A 24,242-nucleotide genomic window follows, 5' to 3' on the forward strand; every position below is an offset into this window, starting at 1 on the left:
TGTCATTTCTTCCAACTCTATGATTCTATAAACCAGTGATGACCCAGTCTGCCAAACTATATTGTCCAAACAGGAATTTCCCCAGCCAATGTGGAGGTGGGAGGGAGTACCCACTACCCAGGAGTACCAAACACAATTCTGCACCACTGGGTGGCCACATTAACTATCCCCTACCCTGCATGTCATGGCAGTCTGGAAACTAGGACACGGAACAATGGCTTCAAACTACAAGAAAGGAGATTCCACCTGAACATTAGGAAGAATTGCCCCAGAGTATGGTGGAGGCTGAGCTGCTGAACTTGCTGACCGAAAAGTCAGTGGTTCGAATCTGGGGAGCTGGGGGAGCTCCCACTGTTCGTCCATGCTGGAGCTCCCAGTAGCACAGCAGTTTAAACTGCTGAGCTGCTGAATTTGCTGACCAACAGATGAGTGGTTCGAATCCGGGGAGCAGGGTGAGCTGCCTTTGTTAGCCCCAGTTTCTGACAAACTAGCAGGTCGAAAACAAGCAAATATGAGTAGATGAATAGGTACCGCTCCAGCGGGAAGGTAACGGCGCTCCATGAAGTCATGCCGTCCACATGACCATGGACAACATGGCGGCTCTTCGGCTTAGAAATGAAGATGAGCACCAGTACCGAGACCGGACTTAATGTCAGGGGAAAACCTTTACCTTTACCTATGAGTATTTTGTCCCCCCCCCCCCCCAACTCACCTCGGGCGAAGAGGTTGGAGAAGTCGGTCTCGGTCCTGCGGAAGCGGGCCTCGTTCTCGCTGTTCTCCCCGGCGGCCACGCGCAGGTTCCGGGAGGCCTGCCGCTCCTTGAGGGCGCTGGCCAGGCGGCCCTTGTCCTCCAGGCTGTTGTTGCGCTGCAGGAACCCTACGTGTGGACAAGGCGGGTGGCTCAGGGGCAAGGCCTGCCGCTCGCCGCCCAGCATGGCTCCCTCTCAGGGGCTGAAGGAGGACCGGGAGGAGGGAGCCCGAAGGACGGAGCAGCAGCCTTCCCAAAGCCCAGCTTCCCAAAGCAGGGCTGGATCCTCGACGCTCCTCGATGCCAATGAGGCCAGGGAGCGGGAGGGCGCGTTATTTATGGGGGAAGCAAGGCGCCCCGAGCAGGCAGCGCTCACACGGCATCAACTGCAAAAAGTCACTCAGGCACGAGGGAGGGAGGGAGGGAGGGAAGGAGAGGGAGGGAGGCCATGTCTCCCTAAACAGAAGCGACAGGTGCCAGTCCCGGAAAAAGAAAGAGGAAAGGCAGCCCAGGGCGAAGGCACACACGCAAACACCATCACACACACAAGAGGGTTTTGCCTCTCCTTCTCCAGCCTCGATACTAGGAATGGGCCAACTTGAGCCCTCCTTCTCCAGGTGTTTTGGATTTCATCTCCCACCATTCCTAACAACCTCCGGCCCTTTCCTTTCCCCCCTCAGCCGCTTAAGCAAAGGAAGGAAGGAAGGGGCCTGAGGCTGTTAGGAATGGTGGGAGTTGAAGTCTGCTGGGTTCATCCCTGACTGCACAAGTTTCCAGTCCTCAATGAGTAAATAGACGAGGTAGGATTAGAGCAGTGGTTCTCGACCTATGGGTCCCCAGCCAGGCATGTAGCCCCCCAAGCCCCCCCCCCCCGAAATTCTCATGGTGGTCTGCGAAAAGACCTTACTGGTACATTATTTAAACTGTTATGTTTGTTCATATCATGATCTGATCACCATGCTCAATATATCCCATATGCATGGGGGTATTGGGGTAACAATATAAAAGGTTTGCTAGGGTAGACCCCCTTTCACTCAGACTCAGCCCCCCCCCCCAGTCAAACTCACCCCCCCAATAAAAATCCTGGCTACAGGCCCAGCTGTTTTGGCCCACAACTCCCAGAAATCCCAGCCAGTTTACCACCCCGCCTCCCAGCGCAGTGCTGAGCTGCTGAACTGGTTGACCGAAAGGTTGCAGGTTCGAATCCAGGGAGTGGGGCGAGCTCCCGCTGTTAGCCCCAGCTTCTGCCAAGCTAGCAGTTCAAAAACATGCAAAATATCAGTAGATCAATAGGTACCGCTCCAGCAGGAAGGTGGAGGCACTCCATGCAGTCATGCTGGCCACATGACCTTGGAGGTGTCTATGGACAATGCCTTTGGCTTACAGCAAAGGTCTTCAATTTTTTTAAGCAGAGGGCCAGGTCACAGTCCCTCAAACTGTTGGAGGGCCAGATTATTATTTGGAAAAAAAACATGAATGAATTCCTATGCACACTGCACATATCTTATTTGTAGTGCAAAAAACACAAAAACAATACAATAATTAAAATGAAGAACAATTTCAACAAATATAAAATTATTAGTATTTCAATGGGAAGTGTGGACCTGCTTTTGGGCGATGAGATAGGATTGTTGTTGTTGTTGTGGGCTTTCAAGTCGTTTCAGACTTAAGTAAATGACCTTGGAGGGCCGTATCCAGCCCCCGGGCCTTAGTTTGGGGACCCCTGGCTTAGAGAGTCAGACACAACTGAACTTAATGTCAGGGGAAAACCTTTACCCTTACCAGCTTTTAGGATTTCTGAGAGTTGAAGGCCAAAACATTGGGGACCCACAGGTTGAGAACCACTGGATTACAGTGAGGGATTTCTTCTCCCAGGTTCCTATGTATGTTTATCCAAAAGAGGCTCTGTCTTCACTCTCCTTCTTTTGCTACTATCTCTCTCCCCCTCCCCCCTTTGAAGATGAATCAATGTAATCTCTGTGAGGGATGAGGTAACTTTTATTGCCCTCAGTTTGGCCATGTGGTCATTCTCCATTTTGGCCCTTTCTCTTTCTGCCTTTTGTCTTCCTTCCAGTCAGGAAGCATTTTGTCTTTCTCTAGACAAAATGTAGCTGCATGGATAATGTTGTTATTTTTATCATTTTTATCTTCCTTAGAAGATGAGCTTAGCAAGCTAGTTAGCTCCAAGACCCTTTTCTATCTAGAATAGATTTCTTTTTTAAGTCAATAAATATATTTTTGGAACCTAAAAGTTGTGACTCTGCAATCCTGATTCAGCCTCTTGAGTGAAATCTAATCCTATCTCACCACACTGTAAGTTTCTGAACTGTGCTTCTGGCACTCTGCTATATTTTTATGGAATCACCCCAAGTGAGGGCTATTTTGATCCTAACAGCTCAGATTCCCAACAAAGTTTAATTTAACTAATTTACAAGGCCATAAAACCTTCCAGCAGCTGCAGAAGAATGAGGAAGTACTTCATCAAAGGACTCCATGTCACAAATGGACGGTGAAGCAGCAGCTCCTCCTGTGGCCGGAATCGAGCATACACACATGAAACCGGATAGCTGAAATGTTAAATTGCCTCTGTGTCTGTCTAGATTTGTTGTGTGTCTAATTGGCATTGAATGTTTGCCATGTATATGTGCATTGTAATCCACCCTGAGTCCCCTGTGGGGTGAGAAGGACAGAATGTAAATACTGTAAATAAATAAAGTCCAAATTCCTGCAGAATTCTGGGGTTTGTAGTTTAGTGAAGCTGTTAAAGGCTGTTAAAGGTTCCTCCCTAAATAGAAGCCTGCCTGGTGTATTAGGTGAGATTTAGAGATACTGGGGATGAAAACATATCCCTAGTGAGAAAGTCAGATTCTCTCAGCCTCAAAGCAAGGCAATGGCAAAGGTCCCCTGAAAAAATCTTGCCCAGGAAACTCAAGAAGAAGGTTGCCCTTGACTAGAAAGGACCTGAAAGCACTCAAGGGGAAAACCTTTACCTTTACATTACTTTATATCTATTTCTGTATCTATTTGGTTCCTGATAAATTATATATGCACACACACACATATACACATACACACACACAAACATTAATTATATCTTTTAGCAATTTCGTACATTTCTCAGGGACCAAATGGATTGAAATTTGACAGCTTCAGTATATTTAGCCATTTGTCTTTTTGTAGTAAGTCTATACTTTGTAGGAAGACTATACTGTGTGTAATTTCATCTCAAAGGTGCTGCAAGATTCCTACTCCCATCCCGCCCCCCAAAACTGCTTCGGATTCAGACCAGAGAAAGAGTTATCTACACTTAGAAACTTCCTCGAAAGGAAGGAATTCAAACTTGCCTCAAGTAGAGACGAGTTCTTTCTCCCACCCATTCCACAGATATATAAACCCCACTTGCCTAGTTTCCAGCAGACCTCACAACCTCTGAGGATGCCTGCCATAGATGTGGGCAAAAGATCAGGAGAGAATGCTTCTGGGACATGGCCATACAGCCCAGAAAACTCACAACAAACTAGTGGTAATTTTCTGGTAAGAGCCAGGAGACCCTTATTTGGAATTTCCTGCAACCCCTTGATGCCACCAACATAGTAATGCCAGCATTTAAAAGAAAATCTAAAATCAGGCTATTCAGTGTTAATCAATGTGGCCAACTGCAACATTCACACTTGCCTCCAGCAAGCAAGAGTTCTTTCTCCCACCCGGGACATTATTACTCCACAGATATATAACCCACACTTGCCTAGTTTCCAACAGACCTCTCAACCTCTGAGTATGTCTGCCATAAATGTGGGCGAAGCGTCAGGAGAGAATGCTTCTGGAACATGGCCACACAGCCCCGAAAACTCATCTATCTTTCTCCCACCCTGGACATTATTCCACAGATATATAAACCTCACTTGCCTAGTTTCAACAGACCTCACAACCTCTGAGGAAGCCTGCCATAAATGTGGGTGAAACGTCAGGAGTGAATGCTTCTGGAACATGGCCAGACAGTCTGGAAAACTCACAGCAACCCACATCCAATTATGGCCGAATCTATAGTGCCCAGATCTGAAGATGCCAGGCACAGATGCAGGCGAAACGTCAGGAGAAAATGTTGCTGGAACAGGGCCATGCAGCCCGGAAACCAGACAACACCCAGTGATCCCATATTATGTATATTATCAGTGTAGACTCATATAATCCAGTTCAAAGTAGATAATTAGAGGTCAGATTCCTCCTTCTCCGTTGTGGCTGCACCCTGGGAGAGCAGTCCAGAGACACGCGAGGAGGAGAGAGGGAGGGAGGGAAAGGGAAAGAGAAGCTCCTCCGGGCAGGACGAGTTCGGCCTCTCCTGTCACTTCGGATCAGCTCAAGCCCCACGCGAGACGCGGCCTCTCACGGGGCTCGCTTCCTCGGGATGGGGGTGACTCAGCCGCGGGGCAGCTTTAGAAGCCGGAGAAAGACAAAGCCGAGCGAGGAAAGAAAAAGAGCCTCCTTGAGAGATTCAACCTAGCAGCTCATTTCTGTTTCTACTTGAGAGGTTGGAGAGGTGGATCCGTCCCTCTGAATCCGACTATACTGTAGCAGTAATGCAGTTTGACACCACTTTAACTACCATGGCTCAGGGCTATGGATGGACCGGGGAAGTTGTAGCGCCTCACCAAACTACAGCTCCCCTGATTTTATAGCACTAAAGTGGAGCCAAACTGCATTTCATTCTTCAGTGTAGATACTTCCAGAGCCTTTCCACTTCTGCTCGGCTGTGGCCTGCAAGTCGCTTCTGGTGTGAGAGAATTGGCCGTCTGCAAGGACGTTGCCCAGGGGAAGCCTGGCTGTTTTTGATGTTATACCATCCTTGTGGGAGGCCTCTCTCATGTCCCTGCATGGGGAGCTGAAGCTGACAGAAGGAGTTCATCAGGCTCTCCCGAATTTGAATCTCCGATCTCCGTTCAGCATAACCATCGCTGAACGGTTGGATCCAAAACAATGGGACTGGTGATTAATGTGTTGTCGAAGGTTTTCATGGTAGGAATCACTGTATGGCCATGTTCCAGAAGCATTCTCTCCTGACGTTTCGCCCACATCGATGGAAGGCAGTCTCAGAGGTTGTGAGGTCTATTAGAAACTAGACAAGTGGAGTTTATGTATCTGTGGAAGGTCATACAGCCCGGAAAACTCACAGCAACCCAGTGATTCCGGCCGTGAAAGCCTTCATTATCATCATCATCATCATCGGGTCATCATCGGGCTTTCTGGCTATGTTCCAGTAGCATTCTCTCCTGACGTGTCGCCCACATCTATGGAAGGCAGCCTCAGAGGTTGTGAGGTCTGTTGGAAATTTGTAAAGTGTCTTTGCTTAAAACCAAATCTTCCCTAAAACATGTTAAAATTCATATATATATATATATATATATATATATATATATGGTGTATGTATATATGTGTGTGTGTGTGTGTGTGTGTGTATAATGGTTGGAAATTAAGCAAATGGGGGTTTATTTATCTGATGAGTGTCCAGGATGGGAGAAAATGCCATTCACGTTGATTGGCATTGAATAGATTTGCAGCTTCAAAGCCTGGCTGATTCCTGCCTGGGGAACCCTTAGTTGGAAGGTGATTAGCTGGCCCTGATTGTTTCTTGCCTGGAATTCCCCTGTTTTCGAGTGTTGTTCTTTATTAATTGGTGATTTCTTTTCGTTTTTTTAAAAAAAGGAAACATGGTCCAAAGTGAACTCCTTGAAGGATGATGTATCTGGGAATCCTCGGCTAATAAAGTTAACCAGGTTGCTGCTGCATCTTGCCCATGTTGAAGTAATAGGTACAAATTAGGCAATTACTTTACAGTAGATTGTCTCTCTCTCTCTCTCTCTCCCTCCTGGAAGGTAATTTGCGACTTGATCTGGCTCTGACTCTCATTTTGTAAAAACAAAAAAAGGAAACCAATTATTTTCTAGGCGAGATTTAAAGGCCTTGGGAAAAACAATAGATGCAGATGTGTTTTCTTTAGCAAATGTAAACGGGAGTGTGCCTCCATTCAAAGTATTCAGTAGATGGACTATGGGAAACACATGAAATGTAAAATTACCTGCAGCCAAGCATGGGCCCTTTCAAACAGGCCTTATACCCCAGGTTTTCTGTTTATCCCATATTATTTAGCAGTGGGGACTCATATAATCCGGTTTAAAGCATAAAACTTGGGAATCAGATCCTGAGATATAGGACCTGTCTGGAAGGGCCCTCACTCTACAGCTACACTGTAGAATTAATCCAGTTTGACACCACTTTGGTTCCTCGGAGCTATGGAATCATGGGAGCTGTACTTTTACCACGTATTTGGCCTTCTTTGCCAAAGAATGTTGGTACCTCACCAAACTAGAAATCCCAGGATCCCATAGCATTGAGTCATAACTGATGTCAAGCTGTATTGATGCACTTCTACGACCCCCCTCTGAAGCCTCATTGGATAAAGTCGTGTCTGCCTTTTGTTACGTCAGAGGCGCCACAACCAATCAAAAAAAGCTTCGACTATTCCAGCCGCCTTGCTGTATTCTGATTGGACTGCCCACCTTCCCGCAATAAAACCAGGCCAAGCCTGAGAATTGTTCTCATAGGAAGCAACATGACCCTTCTACACTGTAAAATTAATGCGGTTTGACACCACTTTTTTTGCCTGGGGAATTATATAAAGGAATCAGCGCAGAATAAATTACTTTCCTGTCCATTCTGCTTCGTTTCAAACGGGGAAAAGAGCCTATCCGAACCAATTAAAATGGAAATTGGAAAAGACTCTGCTCTAGTCGCATAAATGCATACATAACATTGGGACCACTCCCCCCCCCCCCCCCCAAAGCTTCAAAGGCGAGCCTAAACCCCATTAAAAAGGAAATACGCTTATGGCCCGGGTTATTATAACATCGTTCAGACTAAACGGCGGCCATTGAACGGATTTGTGGAGGCCGTGATAAGCCTTGAAATGATTTCCTCCTTGGTTTCCAGTCGGTCACAAAACCTAACTGTTGGAGCAAGACTCCCTGGGTTTCATTACTCTGTGGCGCCTGGATAAATCGAGCTAACTTTTGGGAAATACCGGTTTGAGGTTCTCAAATGGGTTGAATATTAAGGCTGCTTTGTTTTTGAAAGAGTATGATTTTAGAAGATGTCTGTATCATCCCTAAACTTTTGACACAGACAGAGAAGGCGGACATTTCGCGCATTCAAGTCCCCCGGTATCCACGATCACTCGGCTGGAGTTATACTGCCAAAGAAGGCAGTTTGAAGGGAATTATATGGTCAGTGCTGGCCCATATAATGCATCTTGAACTGGCCATATAATAATAATACATTGTATGCTCATGTAGATGGGGCCTTGAAGCTATGGACGAATAATCCGGAATAATAAAGACGGCGCTCGGGTAAAGAAGGAATCAACTTCAGCTTCGAGTAGAGAAAATAATCAATCACTTGTCTATCTGTCGTTGGATCTATCTGTAGGTCTATCTATCTATCCATCCATTTATCAGTCAAACCATCTATCTATCTATGGATCTATCAATCTATCCACCCAGCTATCTACTATCTATCCATCCATTTATCCATAGATCTATTTATCAGTGCTGAGCTATCTATCCACCCGTCTACTATCTATCTAGCTATCCATCCATTTATCAATCCATCTATCTATCCACCGATTATCTGTCTATTTATCTATCAAACGTTGGATCCATCTATGGATCCATCCATCCATCTATCCGCTTATCTATCTATCCATCCATCCATCCATCCATGTATCCATCAATTCATTTATCAATCCATTTATCCACCTACCAATTTTCTATCCATTAAACGTTGGATCAGTCTATGGATCTATCTATCTGTCTATCCATCCATCCACTCATCTATCTATCTATCTATCTATCTATCTATCCACTCATGTATCTCTCTATCTATCCATCCATTCATTTATCAATCCATCTATCCATCCACCGATTAACTGTCTATGTATCCATCAAACGTCGTCTCTATCGATCGATCTAGCTAGCTATCCATCCATTCATCCACTCATCTATCTATCTATCTATCTATCTATCTATCTATCTATCCATTCATCAGATGACATATTTATCTTCGGATCTATCCATCCACCCATCTACTAGTTATATATCTATTTATCCAACCAATTTATTTATCAATCAATCTATCCACCGATTATCTATCTATCAATCTATCTATTTATCCACCAGACGATCTATAGATCTATCTATTGATCTATCCATCCATGTATCCATCACACCATCCATCCATCCATTGATCTATTTATCTTGGAACTATCCACCCATCTACTATATATCTATCCACCCACCCATCCATTTATCAATCCATCTATCCATCCACCTATTATCTATCATCTATCTATCTATCTATCTATCTATCTATCCAGCTATTTATCCATCAAACGAGCTATTTATCATTGGATCTATCTATGGCGCTATCAATTTATCTATCTATCCATCCATCCACTCATCTATCTATCTATCTATCCACATATCTATCTATCTATCCATCCATCCATCCATCAACCGATTATCTATTTATCCATCAAACAACGTATTTATCTATGGCTCTATGGAGCCTTCTACTATTTATCCACCCATCCACCCATTTATCCACCCATTGATCTATCTATCTATCCACTAAATGACATATTTATCTTTGGATCTATCCACGAATTCATCCATTCCGCATCTGTCTGTCTGTCTGTCTGGTATCTATCCATCTATCTATTCTATCAGGTATGCACTAAGGAAGGCGCTCTCGTCCCTCCCCATTTAGCAAAAGCTCCCTTTTCTGAGCCTTCCGAGTCCAACCCCCAAAAAGATCGGGAGAGAGATGGGCCCACTTTGAGCTGGGGCGAAAACCCACCCCCTCCCATCCCCGAAGGGACCGATGCGGCCCATTAAGTCCCGATCAGGAGCTATTAATAGGAGGGAGAGGCACCCGGTGGAGGAGGAGGAATTCAGGCCAGACCCCCCCCCCCCCCGCTTCTTCCACACCATTGGCTCCAAGGCCTTGCAACGGGTTGTAAATTGAACGGAGGAGGAGGCGGAGAGGATAGGGCCAGCCTCCCTCCCTCCTTCCCTCCGCCTGACGGATGGCGCCTTCCTCAGCCCCTCGTTCATCTCTCTCCGTGTTTTCTGGGCAGATAAGAAGGAAGGCAGGGAGATGGCCCTCCTCCCTCTGTCTCGTCCCGGCACAACACCACAACACACACCCGGATAAATCTGGATCTTGGAGGAGTTACGACGTCGGGTGGCAAAAGGGGATAGAAATAGATTGTAGGAGATCTAAAAAACCGGGTGTCTTTCTCGTCTAAAATATGGTTTTTCTCTCTCTTTCTCTCACACACATATATACCCACACACATACACATCTATCCTATCTGCTGTTTGTCTGTCTATCTATCTACGAATATATATGAAACCTTATCTGTCTAATCTATATGTATGTGGGTACAGATACAGGTAGATTGATGGATATGGTGCTATGTATTTTCTATAGACAGATAGATAGATATGTTGTTATGTATATTCTATAGACAGACAGACAGATAGATAGATATGGTGTTATGTGTATTCTATAGACGGACAGATAGATAGATAGATAGATAGATATGGTGTTATGTATATTCTATCTGTGGATATGGTTATATATATATATATATATATATATATGCCATATTAATAATAATAAAATAAATATTTATAATATATAATATTATAATGTGTATTCATAATATATAATACTATATAATATGTATAATATATATATTCATAATATAATATTATTTATAATATTTATAATAGATAATATATAATAAATAACATTAATAATAATAATATACTATAGAAAAAATTAAATATACATAAGATCAACGCTATCACTTCAGTGTCGCGATCTATCTATCTATCTAATTTTACAGATAGATCATGGTTCCATATATATATACACACACACATATATAGATATATATCTCGATAGATAGTTCTAGATATACATCATATCTATCACCACAGTTTATATTTGTTATATCTCTATATAACCATATCGATCCATCGATTGATCAATCGGATCTATCTATCTATCTATCTATCTATCTATCTATCTGATTTTACAGATAGATCATGGTTCCATACACACACACATATATAGATATATATCTCGATAGATAGTTCTAGATATACATCATATCTATCACCACAGTTTATGTATATCATATCTATATAACCATATCGATCGCACCTCCTCTCCATAATAAAACAAGCACCCCTAGCCCGCCTCCTGGCGCCCACCCGAGCCATTCATTCTCTGACACCAGTCAACCCACCCAACTTTCTCATATCTTCCATATTGAATCCTCCCTCCCGTTCCACTGCCGCCCAGCAGATGGCGCCAGAGCGACGCCGCTCGGAGGGAAGCAAGCGGGGAGATGGCAAAACCACGCTGCCCCCACTTTATCCCCCAAACGAATTTGGGGGCGCGGATGGCCCCTGCATCACGAAGGAGGGCGAGAAGGGGAGGGGAGCCTTCCCCCCACCCCCTCCCCTTTATCTGGAGACAAAAGTAGTACCCTACTTTCCTTGGCTAGACAAGCAAGCAAGCGAGATAATTCAGGGGCCGGGGAAGGAGAGAAAGAATTGGGAGTCATAGAAAAGGTAGAAGCAGATGGCCACCCTTCTCCTCTTTCCACTTACCGCATATCTTGAGCCCAATCTTCTTGGTGCAGCCATGAGCCACCCCGCACCAGGTGTCATAGGCTGAAAGGAACGGAAAGAAATGAGTTAGGAAGGAATAGACACATGGATAAGCCCCGACTTAGACAGCTAGGTCCATTGAATAGAACAGTATGACTTCATTGTCATTGGGTTGTTGTGAGTTTTCCCGGCGGTATGGTCCTGCTCAAGAAGCATTCTCTCCTGACATTTCGCCCGCATCTATGGAATTGTAGGAGTCGAATTCCAAAACATCCGGAGGATGCCTGTCATAGATGTGGGCGAAACGTCAGGAGAGAATGCTTCTGGAACGAAGCCATACAGCCCGAAAAACCTACAACCCAGTGATTCTGGCCATGAAAGCCTTCGACAACACATTATTATTATTATTATTATTATTATTATTATTATTATATTATGCATAACAAGATTAGCACACAGCCAACAATATCACTATGCTGGCTTTTGTATTTGATCACACGTCGGACACTTCCCAAGTGTCTAGGACTGTGTATAGGCGAATAATGGGTACAGATCCTTTTGCAGATGGTAATTTTGTCAGCTCCGATTGTTTTTAAGTGCAGGCCAAGGTCTTTAGGCACTGCACCCAGTGTGCCCATCACCACTGGGACCCCTTGACTGGCTTGTGCCAGAGTCTTTGCAGTTCTATCTCTAAATCCTCATATCGTGTAAGCTATTATTATTATTATTATTATTATTATTATTATTATTATTGACAATTAATTGTCATGGCCGCCCCAGTATGGAGAATTACAAACAAAACACCCATCCTTTCACAAGAATTGTAAACCTATGTTAAGTTTGTACACTCTCTTCGAAGTTACATATGTCGCCTATACCTTTAAAAATCGATTCGCCTCTGAATTGTGTCATCTATGAATGTGTACACAGTATTATGAAACAGAAATATATAGTACTAGCTGTCCCCTGCCATGCATTGCTGTGGCCCAGTCTGTGTATATGTGTTTTGTATTTGTGTGTATGTGTAAATATGTAGTTTTGTGCATGCATTGTAATGTATTTTTTTATTATTTTTTGGCTTTTTAAGTCTCTTCTGCTGTGTTTTTATGAGTGATGGTCACTCATTGGCCTAATAAGTCTATTGTGTCCAAATTCGCCTAGTGGTTTTTGAGTTATGTTAATCCCAACAAATGAACATTACATTTTTATTTATATAGATTGTCGAAGGTTTTCATGGCCGGAATCACTGGGACAGCGAATCACCTCCCAACAAAGGACTCCCCCAGGCAGTAAGAAGCCACACCTTGAAACTGCTAGGTCATCAAATGCTAATCAAAGTGGCCAATTGAAACATTCACACTTAGCTCCAACAGGCAAGAGGTTTCCCCCCCACCCTGATCTATATAAACGCAATGTTCCTAGTTTCCAACAGACCTCACACCCTCTGAGGATGCCTGCTATAGATGCAGGCGAAACGTCAGGAGAGAATGCTTCTGGAACATGGCCATACAGCCCGAAAAACCTACAGCAACCCAGAACTATATTGTTCGATTATAATGGCAAGAGAGGCTGGATTTACACTGCAGTGTATGGTCAGTGTAGACCCCTATAATGTGTAGGTAGGGGGTCTACACTCATTCTATAATGAAGAAATTGGGGAAGAGACCAGCTGAGAGAGAAAAGAGCGAGAGAGAGAGAGAGCGAGAGAGAGCTGACAATCTCGGAATCATGTCTTGGCGCCGCTCCAGGAGAGTGGCAGCTTAAAATAAACTGGCATGAAATGGGGTCAGGGAAGAGTTCAGGAATTAATTGGGTGAAAAATAGTATTTGACTAGATGATCGGACTTGCATGGCTGGGTTGCAGACGAGCCCAGGAGCCCCCGGGGCGGGTCTCTAAGCCCCCTCCCCTCTTTTAGGGTGCCTCCACACTGGAAAGTGAATGCGGGTTGACAACACTTTCACCATACACCAGGGCCCTTCCGCACAGCCCTATATCCCGAATATCAAGGCGGAATAACCCACAAGATCTGCTTGGAACTGGGTTCTCTGAGCCCACACTGCTATATACCCCAGTTCAAAACACAAAATGTGGGGTTTTATTTAGTTGTGTGGAAGGGGCCTCAGTGCTGTGGCTTTGCAAGCTTTCTTGATGCCTCGCCCAACTCCAACCCCTGTTATTCCATAGCAATTAAAGCGCTTCAAAGTGCACTAATTCGACAGCGTAGATGCCACCCAATGTCTCCCTCTGAAAGAAAAACAAACAGGGAAAGGGCTCGAAAGGGAAACGAAAACAAAGGAACGCCCCCTCGCCTTTCCCCCCAAAGACTCAAAGCACTTCTTTATAGTGCCGAGAGAAGGAAAGGACCGAGACCCGATTTCCCAGAGGAGCCAAAGGCTCTGGGAAGAGAAGCCAAGGGGAAATGGTCAGGGAGGCTCCCGTTTAAGGGGATGAAAGCGCCATTTGAGTTTTTCCTGCAATGCCAAGGCACTGAAACAGCACAGGGCTTTCTTTCTTTCTTTCCTTCCTTCCTTCCTTCCTTCCTTCCTTCTATCTTTCCTTCTATCTTTCCTTCCTTCTTTTCTTTCTTCCTTCCTTCCTTCTTTCCTTCCTCCTTTCCTTCCTTCCCTTTTTCTTCTTTCCTTCCTTCCTTCTTTCCTTGCTTCTTTGTTCCTTCTTTCCTTCCTTCTTTCCCCCTTTCTTTCCTTCCTTCTTTCCTTCCTTCCCTCTTTCCTTCTTTCCTTCCTTCCTTCTTTCCTTGCTTCTTTCCTTCCTTACTTCTTTCCTTCCTTCTTTTCTTCTTTCTTTCCTTCTTTCCTTCCTTCTTTCTTTCCCTCCTTTCCTTCCTTCTTCCCTCTTTCCTTCTTTCTTTCCTTTCTTCTTCCCTTCTTCCCTTTCTTTTTTCCTCCCCCCCCCTTCTTTCCTTCCTTTCTTTCAAAATAATAATAATAATAATAGTATTTGAAACCCAAAGCGTCTGTTGATGGTCTTATTCATAGGAAATGCCTTTCGGAATTAATAGGAAATTTGCTAGGTTTTAAACACACACCAGAAAGAAATTAGTAAGAGAAAGGAATGGGGGGACTTCTTCTGTGGGTGAGAACTCTCGGGGGCGGGGGGGGGGGGCGAGATGAAATATCTCCTGCAATTAGGGGAACACACACCAAGACTCTCTTAGGAGATCCGCAGCGGTGCATTTACACTGCAAAATTAATGCAGTTCAACACCACTTAATTTGTGTGTGTGTGTGTCAGGACTGCAAGTCGCTTCCGGTGTGAGAGAATTGGCCGTCTGCAAGGAAGCTTCCTAGGGCACGCTTTTTACATTCTGTGGGAGGCTTCTCTCATGTTCCCGCATGGGAAGCTGGAGCTGATAGAAGGGAGCTTACCCCACTCCCTAGATCAGGTCAGCAGTCCTGCCGGCACAAGGGTTTAACCCATTACACCACCTGAGGCTCCACCACTTTAATAAGCAAGGCTCAATGCTATGGGATCCTGGGATTGGTAGTTTGGTGAGGCACCATCCCTCTTTAGCAGAGAAGGCGAAAGAAAGGCTTTGAAAAGCCACACTTCCCAGGGTTCCATAGCTTAAGTGGGGTCAACGCTGCCCTGGGGCAAAGGGGCCTCTGGTGGGCGGGGCCTGAGGAAAAGTGGGCGTGGCGCGCGTTGGCCCCGCCCTCATCCCCCCGCTGTGCCGCCTTTTCCCCTGCAGGGGGCGCGCTGGGCAAGGAGAGGCAAGAAAGGTACAGAAGAATAAAAGAACTAGGAACGCGTTTTCGAAGCTGGAACGGGGAAGGGCTTGAAGAAAACGGGCTCTGGAAAAGGAACGGAGGGTTAAAGCCCTTTGGAAACGGGCTACAAGTGAGAATGCGTCTGCACTGTACGATTAAGGCAGCTCAACGCCCTTTCCCACCGAAATGAGGGGGGAAATAAGAGAGGCAAAGGAGTAAGCTGCAAATTCCAGGGTTCCATAGCCATGGATATTGAAAGTGGGGTCGAACCGCATTCGTTCCTGGGCGTAGAGCAAAGAAGAAAAGGCGATGGAGGAGAAGGTTGCTTCAGGTGACAGAGGTGACCAGCAAGGACGTGGAGAGGACATCAGAAAGGAGGGGAGGGAGGGATGAGAGGGGAATGGATGGAAGGAAGGAAGGCAAAGAAAGGAAAGGCTCGCGCACGAGCACGCGCCCGCCCGCCCGTCGGGAAACAATAGGCACAGCGGGTGGCGCGAGCGCGGGAGCAAAAGGCGCGCCCCTTCTTTGGGGCTTGATTATGATTTCCCTTCCTTTAAAGGGACCCTCTCTTCACCAATGTCGATTCAATACACCCCCCCCCCCCACCCACCACCACCACCACCCACTTCCAATGTTATTCTCTATTTCCTCACGGGAAAACAAAACCAAACGGAGAATTCCCACTCGTAAAACCCCCTCCTATTATATTTATGGTGGTGAGGATGGTGATGCTCCAAGGGAAGCCACCCACCCAAGGGAGACCCACACACAAAAGGAAGGAAGGAGCTCTTTTCCTTCGATGGAGGGGGAAAGAAGCATCGCCGCTGTCATGACGGGCTCGAAGATCTTCACGCTTCACAAGCCCAGCATTTCTGCCAGGGCAAAAAAGCAAGAGATGAGCGACGGTTCCCCTCCCTCCGTCACCCCCACCCCACTCTCCTCCGTCTCTTTGTCGCCCGCGGTTCTGTCGCTCTATTTATTGCATGGCACCCCCCTGGGATGGCTTTTTGTTGTTGTTTTGGAAGGTTTCTTTCACTAAAATGGCACTAAACCGTCTCAGGCTATGTATTGTCGGAGGCTTTCATGGCCGGAATCACTGGCTTGCTGTGAGTTTTTCGGGCTGTCTGGCCATGTTCCAGAAGCACTCTCTCCTGACGTTTCACCCACATCTATGGCAGGCATCCTCAGAGATTGTCAGGTCTGTTGGAAACTAGGAAAATTGGGTTTATATATCTGTGGAATAATTTCCAGGCTGGGAGAAAGGTATATGACTTTTCTGGGCTGCGTGCCCGTGTTCCAGAAGCATTCTATCCTGACGTTTCGCCTGCATCTATGGCAGGCATCCTCAGAGGGTGTGAGGTCTGTTGGAAACTATGCAAGTGGGGTTTATATATCTGTGGAAGAATGTCCAGGGTAGGAGAAATAACTTGTCTGTTTGGAGGTAGGTGTGAATGTTTAAATTGGCCACCTTGATTAGCGCTGGATTGTTGTAGGTTTTTCGGGCTATATGGCCATGTTCTAGAAGCATTCTCTCCTGACGTTTCGCCTGCATCTATGGTAGGCATCCTCAGAAATTGTGAGGTCTGTTGGTTTCCAATTTTGGTTAGCATTGATATGTTTCCAACAGACCTCACAATCTCTGAGGATGCCTGCCATAGATTCACGCGAAACGTCGGGAGAGAATGCTTCATTATCATTATCATTATTATTGGGTTGCTGTGAGTTTATATATCTTTATATATATACACACACATATACATATATACATATATATCTATATATAGTTTTTAGGCAAGTGAGGTTTTTGTATATCTGTGGGATGTCCAGGGTGGGAGAAAGGACTAGTGTCTGCTTGAGGCAAGTGTAAATGTTGCAATTGGCAAGATAGATTAGCATTGAATATGTTTCCAAAAGACCTCACAACCTCTGAGGATGCTTGCCACATATGTGGGCGTCACGTCAGGAGAGAATGCTTCATTATTATTATTGCTATTATTGGGTTGATGTAAGTTTTATATCTCATTCATATATATATATATATATATATATATGAGAAATATAAAACTTACATCAACCCAATAACAGTAATAATAGTTTTATATCTCTCATATATATATATATATATATATATATATATATATATGAGAGATATAAAACTATTATTACTATTATTGGGTTGACGTAAATTTTCTCTCTCTCTCTCTCTCTCTCACACACACACACACATATATGCAAGTGGGGTTTATATATATGTCCAGGGTAGGAGAAAAGACTCTCGTCTGTTGGAGGCAGGTGTGAATGTTGCAGTTGACCAGCTTGATTGACATTGACTATGTTTCCAACAGACCTCACAACATCTGAGGATGCTTGCCATAGATGTGGGCGAAATGTCAGGAGAGAATGCTTCATCATTATTATTATAATTATTGGGTTGCTGTGTGTCTATGGTATTGAATGTTTGCCATGTATGTGTACATTGTAATCCGCCCTGAGTCCCCTGAGGGGTGAGAAAGGCGGAATATAAATACTGTAAATAAATAAATATTTATAGAGAGAGGGAAGGAGGGAGAGTTTTATAGGCAAGTAGGGTTGTAATGTCCAGGGTGAGAGAAAGGCCGCTTTTCTGCCTGAGGGAGGTGTGAACGTTGCCATTGGCCACCTAGATTAGCATTGAATGGCCTTGCAGTTTTAAGGTCTGGCTGCTTCCTGCCTGGGGGAATCCTTTGTTGGGAGACGATTAGCTGGCCCTGATTGCTTCTTGTCTGGCTCAGGCTCCTCTCTCTTCCTCCCATTGAATCCTTCCTAAAGAGGGACACACAGTTTGACTTCCATTCGCAGCCTCCCCTCTTTCCCTTCGTTCCAGGCTCTTTTCAGGAAAGGACACATTCTGCCACACGGAAGGATTTCTAACCCACCCACCCAGCTCCTCAAGTCTATCAGGAATCAGTCTTAGGGAGCTGTATGATCCTCTCGCCTCCCTATCCACCCCTTCCCGTTTTGAGCTCATGCATCAGGTCCACCTCAGAGGTTTGGCTCCCATTTCCTCCTCCTTTTGTCGGGCAAGGGGGTGTGCAGGGAGGCATCCAAAGCGGGTCTTCCTCTCGCGCGTTTGGGGCGAAACGAAAGCGGGACGAAGGCGGAACGAAGCCCCCTCCCCTTCCCCCTCCCTCTTCTCCCCATGGTGACCTACTTGTGGGTCTGAGGCTGGCGGTGTTGGGGTCCTGGGCCGCGTCGGAGGCGGCGGCGGAGGAGGGGGGCTCCGAGGCTGCCATGAGGCTGGGGCGAGTCCAAGCCCCGCGAGCCCGGCGTCGCTTCCGTCCAGGAGACCCTCAAGGCGGCGGAGGAGGAAGAGGAGGAAGAGGAGGAGGAGGCGCGGCTGCAAGGCAAAGCGAGAGGGTTGGAGATAAGAGAGGCGATAGAAGGAGGAAGGAATACAGCGGGAGGGGTGTCCAGTCGCGCCCCCCGCCCGCCTTCCTCTCCCCAGAAGCCTTCGATGGGAAAGGAAGCGGCCAAAGGCGAGGGGGAGTGGGGTGAATGGGGCTGTGGCACAAAGAGGAGGAGATGAGGGGATGAGGAGACCCTTCCTCCCTCCCCAGAGGCGACAGGCCTGGAGACCCCCCCCTTTTTTTCCCTTGACTTGCCTTTTTCCAAATGCCAGACAAAAGCGGGAGGGAGGGAAGGAGAAAGAGGAAGACGGAGAGCGCCTCAATGGGTTTTCTAAGGCGACGCTGCGAGAGGCGGGAAAGGGAAGAGGAAGGGAAGGCTGTCTGGACAGAGCTGGCGGCGAGGAGGAGGAGGAGGAGGAGGAAGAGGATCACGCCTCTCTCTGGGCTCCGGGGAAAGGGAAGGGAGGGGGAGGAAGAAGAGGAAGAAGAGAAGAGGAGGAAAAGGAAAAATGCAAGGGAGAAGTGGAAGAGGAGGAAGATGAGGAGGGAATCTCTTTCTGGGTTCCAGGGAAAAGGGAGGGAGGGGGAAGAGGAGGAAGACGAGAAGAGAAGGAGGAGGAAAAAGGTGAGGGAGAGGAGGAAGAGGAGGAGGATCACACCTCTCTCTGGATTCCAGGGAATTGGAAGTGGGGGGGGGGGCGTGGAGAGGAAGAAGCGAAGAGGAGGAGTAAAAAGGCGAGGGAAAGGAGGAAGAGGAAGAAGAGGAGGATCACCCCTCTCCCGGGGTTCCAGGGAAAGGGAGCGGGAGGAAGAAGAGGAAGAAGTGAAGAGGAGGAGAAGGAGGAGGAGGAGGAGGAGGAGGAGGAGGAAAAAGGCGAGGGCGAGGAAGAAAAGGAAGAGGAGGAAGAGGAGGAGGATCACGCCTCTCTCTGGCTTATAGGGAATTGGAAGGGGGGGGGGAGAAGAGGAAGAAGCGAAGAGGAGGAGGAGGAAAAAGGCGAGGGAAAGGAGGACGAGGAGGAGGAGGATCACCCCTCTCCCGGGGTTCCAGGGAATGGGAGCGGGAGGAAGACGAGGAAGAAGAGAAGAGGAGGAGGAGGAGGAGCAGGAGGAGGAAAAGGGCGAGGGCGAGGAGGAAAAGGAAGAGGAGGAAGAGGAGGAGGATCACGCCTCTCTCTGGGCTCCAGATAAAGGGAAAGGAAGTGAGCGGGAGGAAGATGATGAAAAGGAGGAGGAGGATGGTGATCAAGAGGGAAAGAAGAAGAGGAAAGGGAAAAGGAAGAGAAATGGAGGAAGGAGTCGAAGAGGAGAGGGAGGAGGGAAAAAAGGAGAAGGAGGAGGAAAGGCTCCTCCGGGAGGAACTCCTCAGCGTCGCTTCCACGCCCCGAGGGGACAAAGCCACGTCCCCGGAGAACAATAGGCCAGACAATAGGACTCATGAGAGCAAGAGGGGTGTGTGTGTGTGTGTGTGTTCAGTATCTAGTGCTGTTGTTGTTGTTGAGAAGGATGGCATCCCCAAGCAAGATCTATCATTCGGGAGGAACGAATGGTGTGTCGGCCAGGTTTAGGAGATGGATGGTTGGTCCAGCTTTGGTTGGCTGCCCTTCCCGCCCGGGATTGATGAGGAGGCGACACACATCGCCTCTTCGGTGGGACTCGGGAATGCGGAGGGAGACCGACACACGCCCTGCACCAGTCCACACCTGTGCAGACACACAGAGGGAGGGAAAGCAAGGCGGGAAGCGGGGAGGAGCAGGAGCCCAGTGGACCTTGGGGCGCTTGCCTTCCCCAGCTCCGAGGCGTCGCTCTGCTCTCCCTCCTCTCCGTCCAGACGGTTTCTCTAGGCTGTGGTTGGGGAGAGCACCTTCTCCATTCTGATTAGTTGTCCACGCCACGCTGCCTTTCCCCCCAGGCTCCTTCTCACGCGAGGAGGGGGAAATCCAAGGAAAGGCCCCACAGGGAGGGTATCATTCCATAGAGAAAAGTTTCCCTGTCAACAAACACCTTCTGGAATGGGAAAGCACTTCTCTCTGTCTCTGTTTGTGTGTGTCTGCTGCCCAGCTAGAGTTCAGGGGGCCGAGTTATTATTATTACTATTATTACTATTATTATTATTACTATAATTACTGAGTTGCTGTGAGTTTTCCGGGCTGTTTGGCCATGTTCCAGAAGCATTCTCTCCTGACATTTCGCCCACATCTATGCCAGGCATTCTCAGAGGTTGTGAGGTCTGTTGGAAACTAGGCAAGTGGGGTTTATATATCTGTGGAATGTCCCGAGTGGGAGGAAGAACTCTTCTCTGCTTGAGGCAAGTGTGAATGTCGCAATTGGCCACCTTGATTAACATTGAATATGTTTCCAACAGACCTCTCAACCATTGAGGATGCCTGCCTTAGATGTAGGCGAAACGTCAGGAAAACTTCGTTATTATTATTATTATTATTATTATTATTATTATTTTACTGACACAAAAACACAGTATGTAATAGCAAATGAGATCTATATGCTGGATTTCGTATCACAAAATCACAAGCGTCTAGGACTGTGTGATGTATTATTATTATTATTATTATTATTATTATTATTATTGGATTGCTGTGCGTTTTATGCATCTTATCCTCTCTCTCTCTTTTATATGTCAGCTTCACAGCACATTATTTGGGAACACAGAAATGCTGGACCACTCTAACAACCACCATCTCAGACTACACAGAGAAGCCACTGAAATCCACACAAGCATGTGGACAATTTCAACAGAAAGGAGGAAACCATGAAAATGGACAAAAACAGGCTAACAGTATTAACAAACTCTAAAACCAGGACGGGGAAATAATGGACTTGCAGCTTCAAAGCCTGGCTGATTGCTGCCTGGGGGATTCTTTGTTGGGAGGACAGTAAATAAAGAAAACAGGGGAATTCCAGACAAGAATTAATGAAGGCCAGCGAACACCGCCCAACAAAGGAGTACCCTAGACAGCAATCAGCCAGGCTTTGAAGTTGCAAGGCTATTCAATACTAATCAAGGTGGCCAATTGTAACATTCACACTTGCCTCAAGCAGACAAGAGTTCTTTCTCCCACCCTGGACGTTCCTCAGCTATATAAACCCCAATTGTCTAGTTTCCAACAGACCTCTTAATCTCTGAGGATGCTTGCGGTAGAGGTGGGCGAAACATCAGGCGAGAATGCTTCTGGAACATGGCCATACAGCCCGGAAAACTCGCAGCAACCCAGTGATTCCGGCCATGAAAGCCTCCGACAACACATTATTATTATTATTATTATTATTATTATTAAATTATTATTATTAAATTATTATTATTAAATTGTGCATGGACACAACAAACAGTATCACTATGCTGGCTTTTGTATTTGATCACACATCGGACACTTCCCAGTGTCTAGGGCTATGTGATGTATCAGCGAATAATGGGTAGAGAACCAAGTTGGGTAGCCTTTTGCAGCTGACAGATGATAATTTTGTCACCTCCGATTGTGTTTAAGTGCAGGCCAAGGTCTTTAGGCACTGCACCCAGTATGCCCATCACCACGGGGACCACCACTGGCTTGTGCTAGAGCCTTTGCAGTTCTATCTCTAAATCCTCATATCGTATAAGCTATTATTATTATTATTATTATTAAAAGATTATAATATTATTAAGAGATTATTATTATTATTATTATTATTATTATTATTATTATTATTATTATTAAGAGAACAGTAGAAAGTATGGAGTGGATCTACACATATGCTGCCAAAACTGCGGTATTTTTTGTGTCAGGAGTGACTTGAGAAACTGCAAGTCGCTTCTGGTGTGAGAGAATTGGCCGTCTGCAAGGACGTTGCTCATGAGACGCCCAGATGTTTTGATGTTTTACCATCCTCGTGGGAGGTTTCTCTCATAGAATCATAGAATTGTAAGAAATCTCATGGGCCATCCAGTCCAACCTCCTGCCAAGAAGCAGGAAAATCCCATTCAAAGCACCCCCGACAGATAGCCATCCAGCCTCTGTTTAAAAGCTTCCAAAGAAGGAGCCTCCACCACACTTTGGGGCAGAGAGTTCCACTGCTGAACGGTTCTCACAGTCAGGAAGTTCTTCCTCATGTTCAGATGGAATCTCCTTTCTTATAGTTCGACGTCTCCGTATGGGGAGCTGGAGCTGACAGAGGGAGCTCACCCACCCTCTCCCCGGATTGGAAAACTGTAGTGCACAGTTCCAATAAAACGGATTATAAAAAATGGAGGCTATAACAACAATAACAACAATTTACAGACTATAATTTGAAAACTAGCAGACATCCTAAGCACGGAAGGCCGAGAGCTCAGCTGGAAGAGAAGTAACAGGTTCGCCCTCTTCTATTTCCAGCTCTGTTTTGAGATATTTCCTAGGCAAAGTCATCCTTTCTCCAATAAGATAATATTTCAAACCTCAGGGGGGAAGAAAAAGAATTTATTTGGTCACAAAAAGAAGGAAAAAGGTCCCTCCTTACCTGCCGAAATCCAAGAGTCTCCAAGAGGCAGTAAGTGGCGAAATCCCCGCCTGGGAAGGCTGGGCGCTTATAAAGTCCTCCGCGCACGACGTCGGGACACGAAGGGATGTAATTCGAGGTGACCCCTTCCTTCCTTCCTTCCTTCCTTCCTCGCCTCCAGCCCCCACAGCCCCCCTTTCCCCTCCCTGGGTTTAGGCTTGGCTTGGCTGTCTCCGAAGCGTGAATCCTCGTCGGCTGATCTCTTGCGACGCAGGCATGAGTCACTCCCTCCGCGCTGGGCTCCGAATTGGGGAGGAAGAGGCAGCTGGGGGCTGGGGAGGGAGGGCAGGGAGGAAGGAAGGAAGGGGGAAGGAGAGGAGAAGGGAGGGGAGGCAGCCAGGAGGGCGCAGGGGCCTCCCAGGGAAGGCGACGCTGGAGGTGCTTGGCTCGCACTGGCGCCATCACCACCCTAGAGAAGACCATCCCAGGGACAGGCAAGAAGAGGGAAAGGGAGAGGCTGCTGCCCACGAGAGTCTTGAGAGGAGACCAGCCTTTCCTTCTTTTTTCTTAGACGGGAGAGCTGCGGTTCACCAAGTTTCTTTCCATCTCCAAAGTTTTGTTCCAATCTGACCATTTGTCTGTGCAGAAGGGGCGGCTGCCTCCAGAGGGGAGATTTCTCCATCCATTTGCACAACGCATAGCTTTGGAAAGACCCCTCCCCGCCCGCCCTCCCTCTCTTCTTCCATTGATCCCCGTCTAATGTCCTTCCCCGAGTCGCCACTAGGGGCCGCCAGAGAACCGCCTTCCTCTTTGGAAAGCTATAGCAAGCAATACCTGACCTATTGTCGAAGGCTTCCATGGCTGGAATCACTGGGTTGTTGTAGGTTTTTCGGGCAATATGGCCATGTTCCAAAAGCGTTCTCTCCTGACATTTAACCCACATCTATGGCAGGCATCCTCAGAGGTTGTGAGGTCTGTTGGTAACTAAACAAGTGGAGTTTATATATCTGTGGAATAATGTCCAGGGTGGGAGAAAGAGATATATGAGTATTTTGGGCTGTATGGCCATGTTCCAGAAGGATTCTCTCCTGGCCTTTCGCCCACATCTACAGCAGGCATTCTCAGAGGCTGAGAGGTCTGTTGGAAACTACGTCAGTGAGGTTTGTTTGAGCCA

At 46.6% G+C, this 24,242-nt stretch overlaps 1 protein-coding gene across 2 annotated transcripts in view; it reads right to left on the bottom strand.

Annotated features, from left to right (window-relative positions):
- Positions 1–23,373, bottom strand: part of GAD1 (glutamate decarboxylase 1) — a 64,291-nt gene extending 40,918 nt beyond the window's left edge. Inside the window, exons 1-4 of one of the 2 annotated variants that reach the window (XM_067471599.1) lie at positions 23,090–23,373; positions 18,403–18,588; positions 11,485–11,547; positions 713–877 (exon numbers count right to left, since the gene is read on the bottom strand). In XM_067471599.1, coding sequence (XP_067327700.1) covers positions 713–877; positions 11,485–11,547; positions 18,403–18,484 — 310 coding nt within the window. In that variant the 5' untranslated portion in view covers positions 18,485–18,588; positions 23,090–23,373. Of the gene's footprint in view, positions 1–712; positions 878–11,484; positions 11,548–18,402; positions 18,589–18,853; positions 19,417–23,089 lie in introns of those variants that run through there. The other variant, XM_067471603.1, reaches the window with a different exon arrangement.
- Positions 23,374–24,242: the final 869 nt, after the last annotated feature.

This window comes from Anolis sagrei, chromosome 1 (assembly GCF_037176765.1).
Source record: "Anolis sagrei isolate rAnoSag1 chromosome 1, rAnoSag1.mat, whole genome shotgun sequence".
Classification (NCBI taxonomy): Eukaryota; Metazoa; Chordata; class Lepidosauria; order Squamata; family Dactyloidae; genus Anolis; species Anolis sagrei.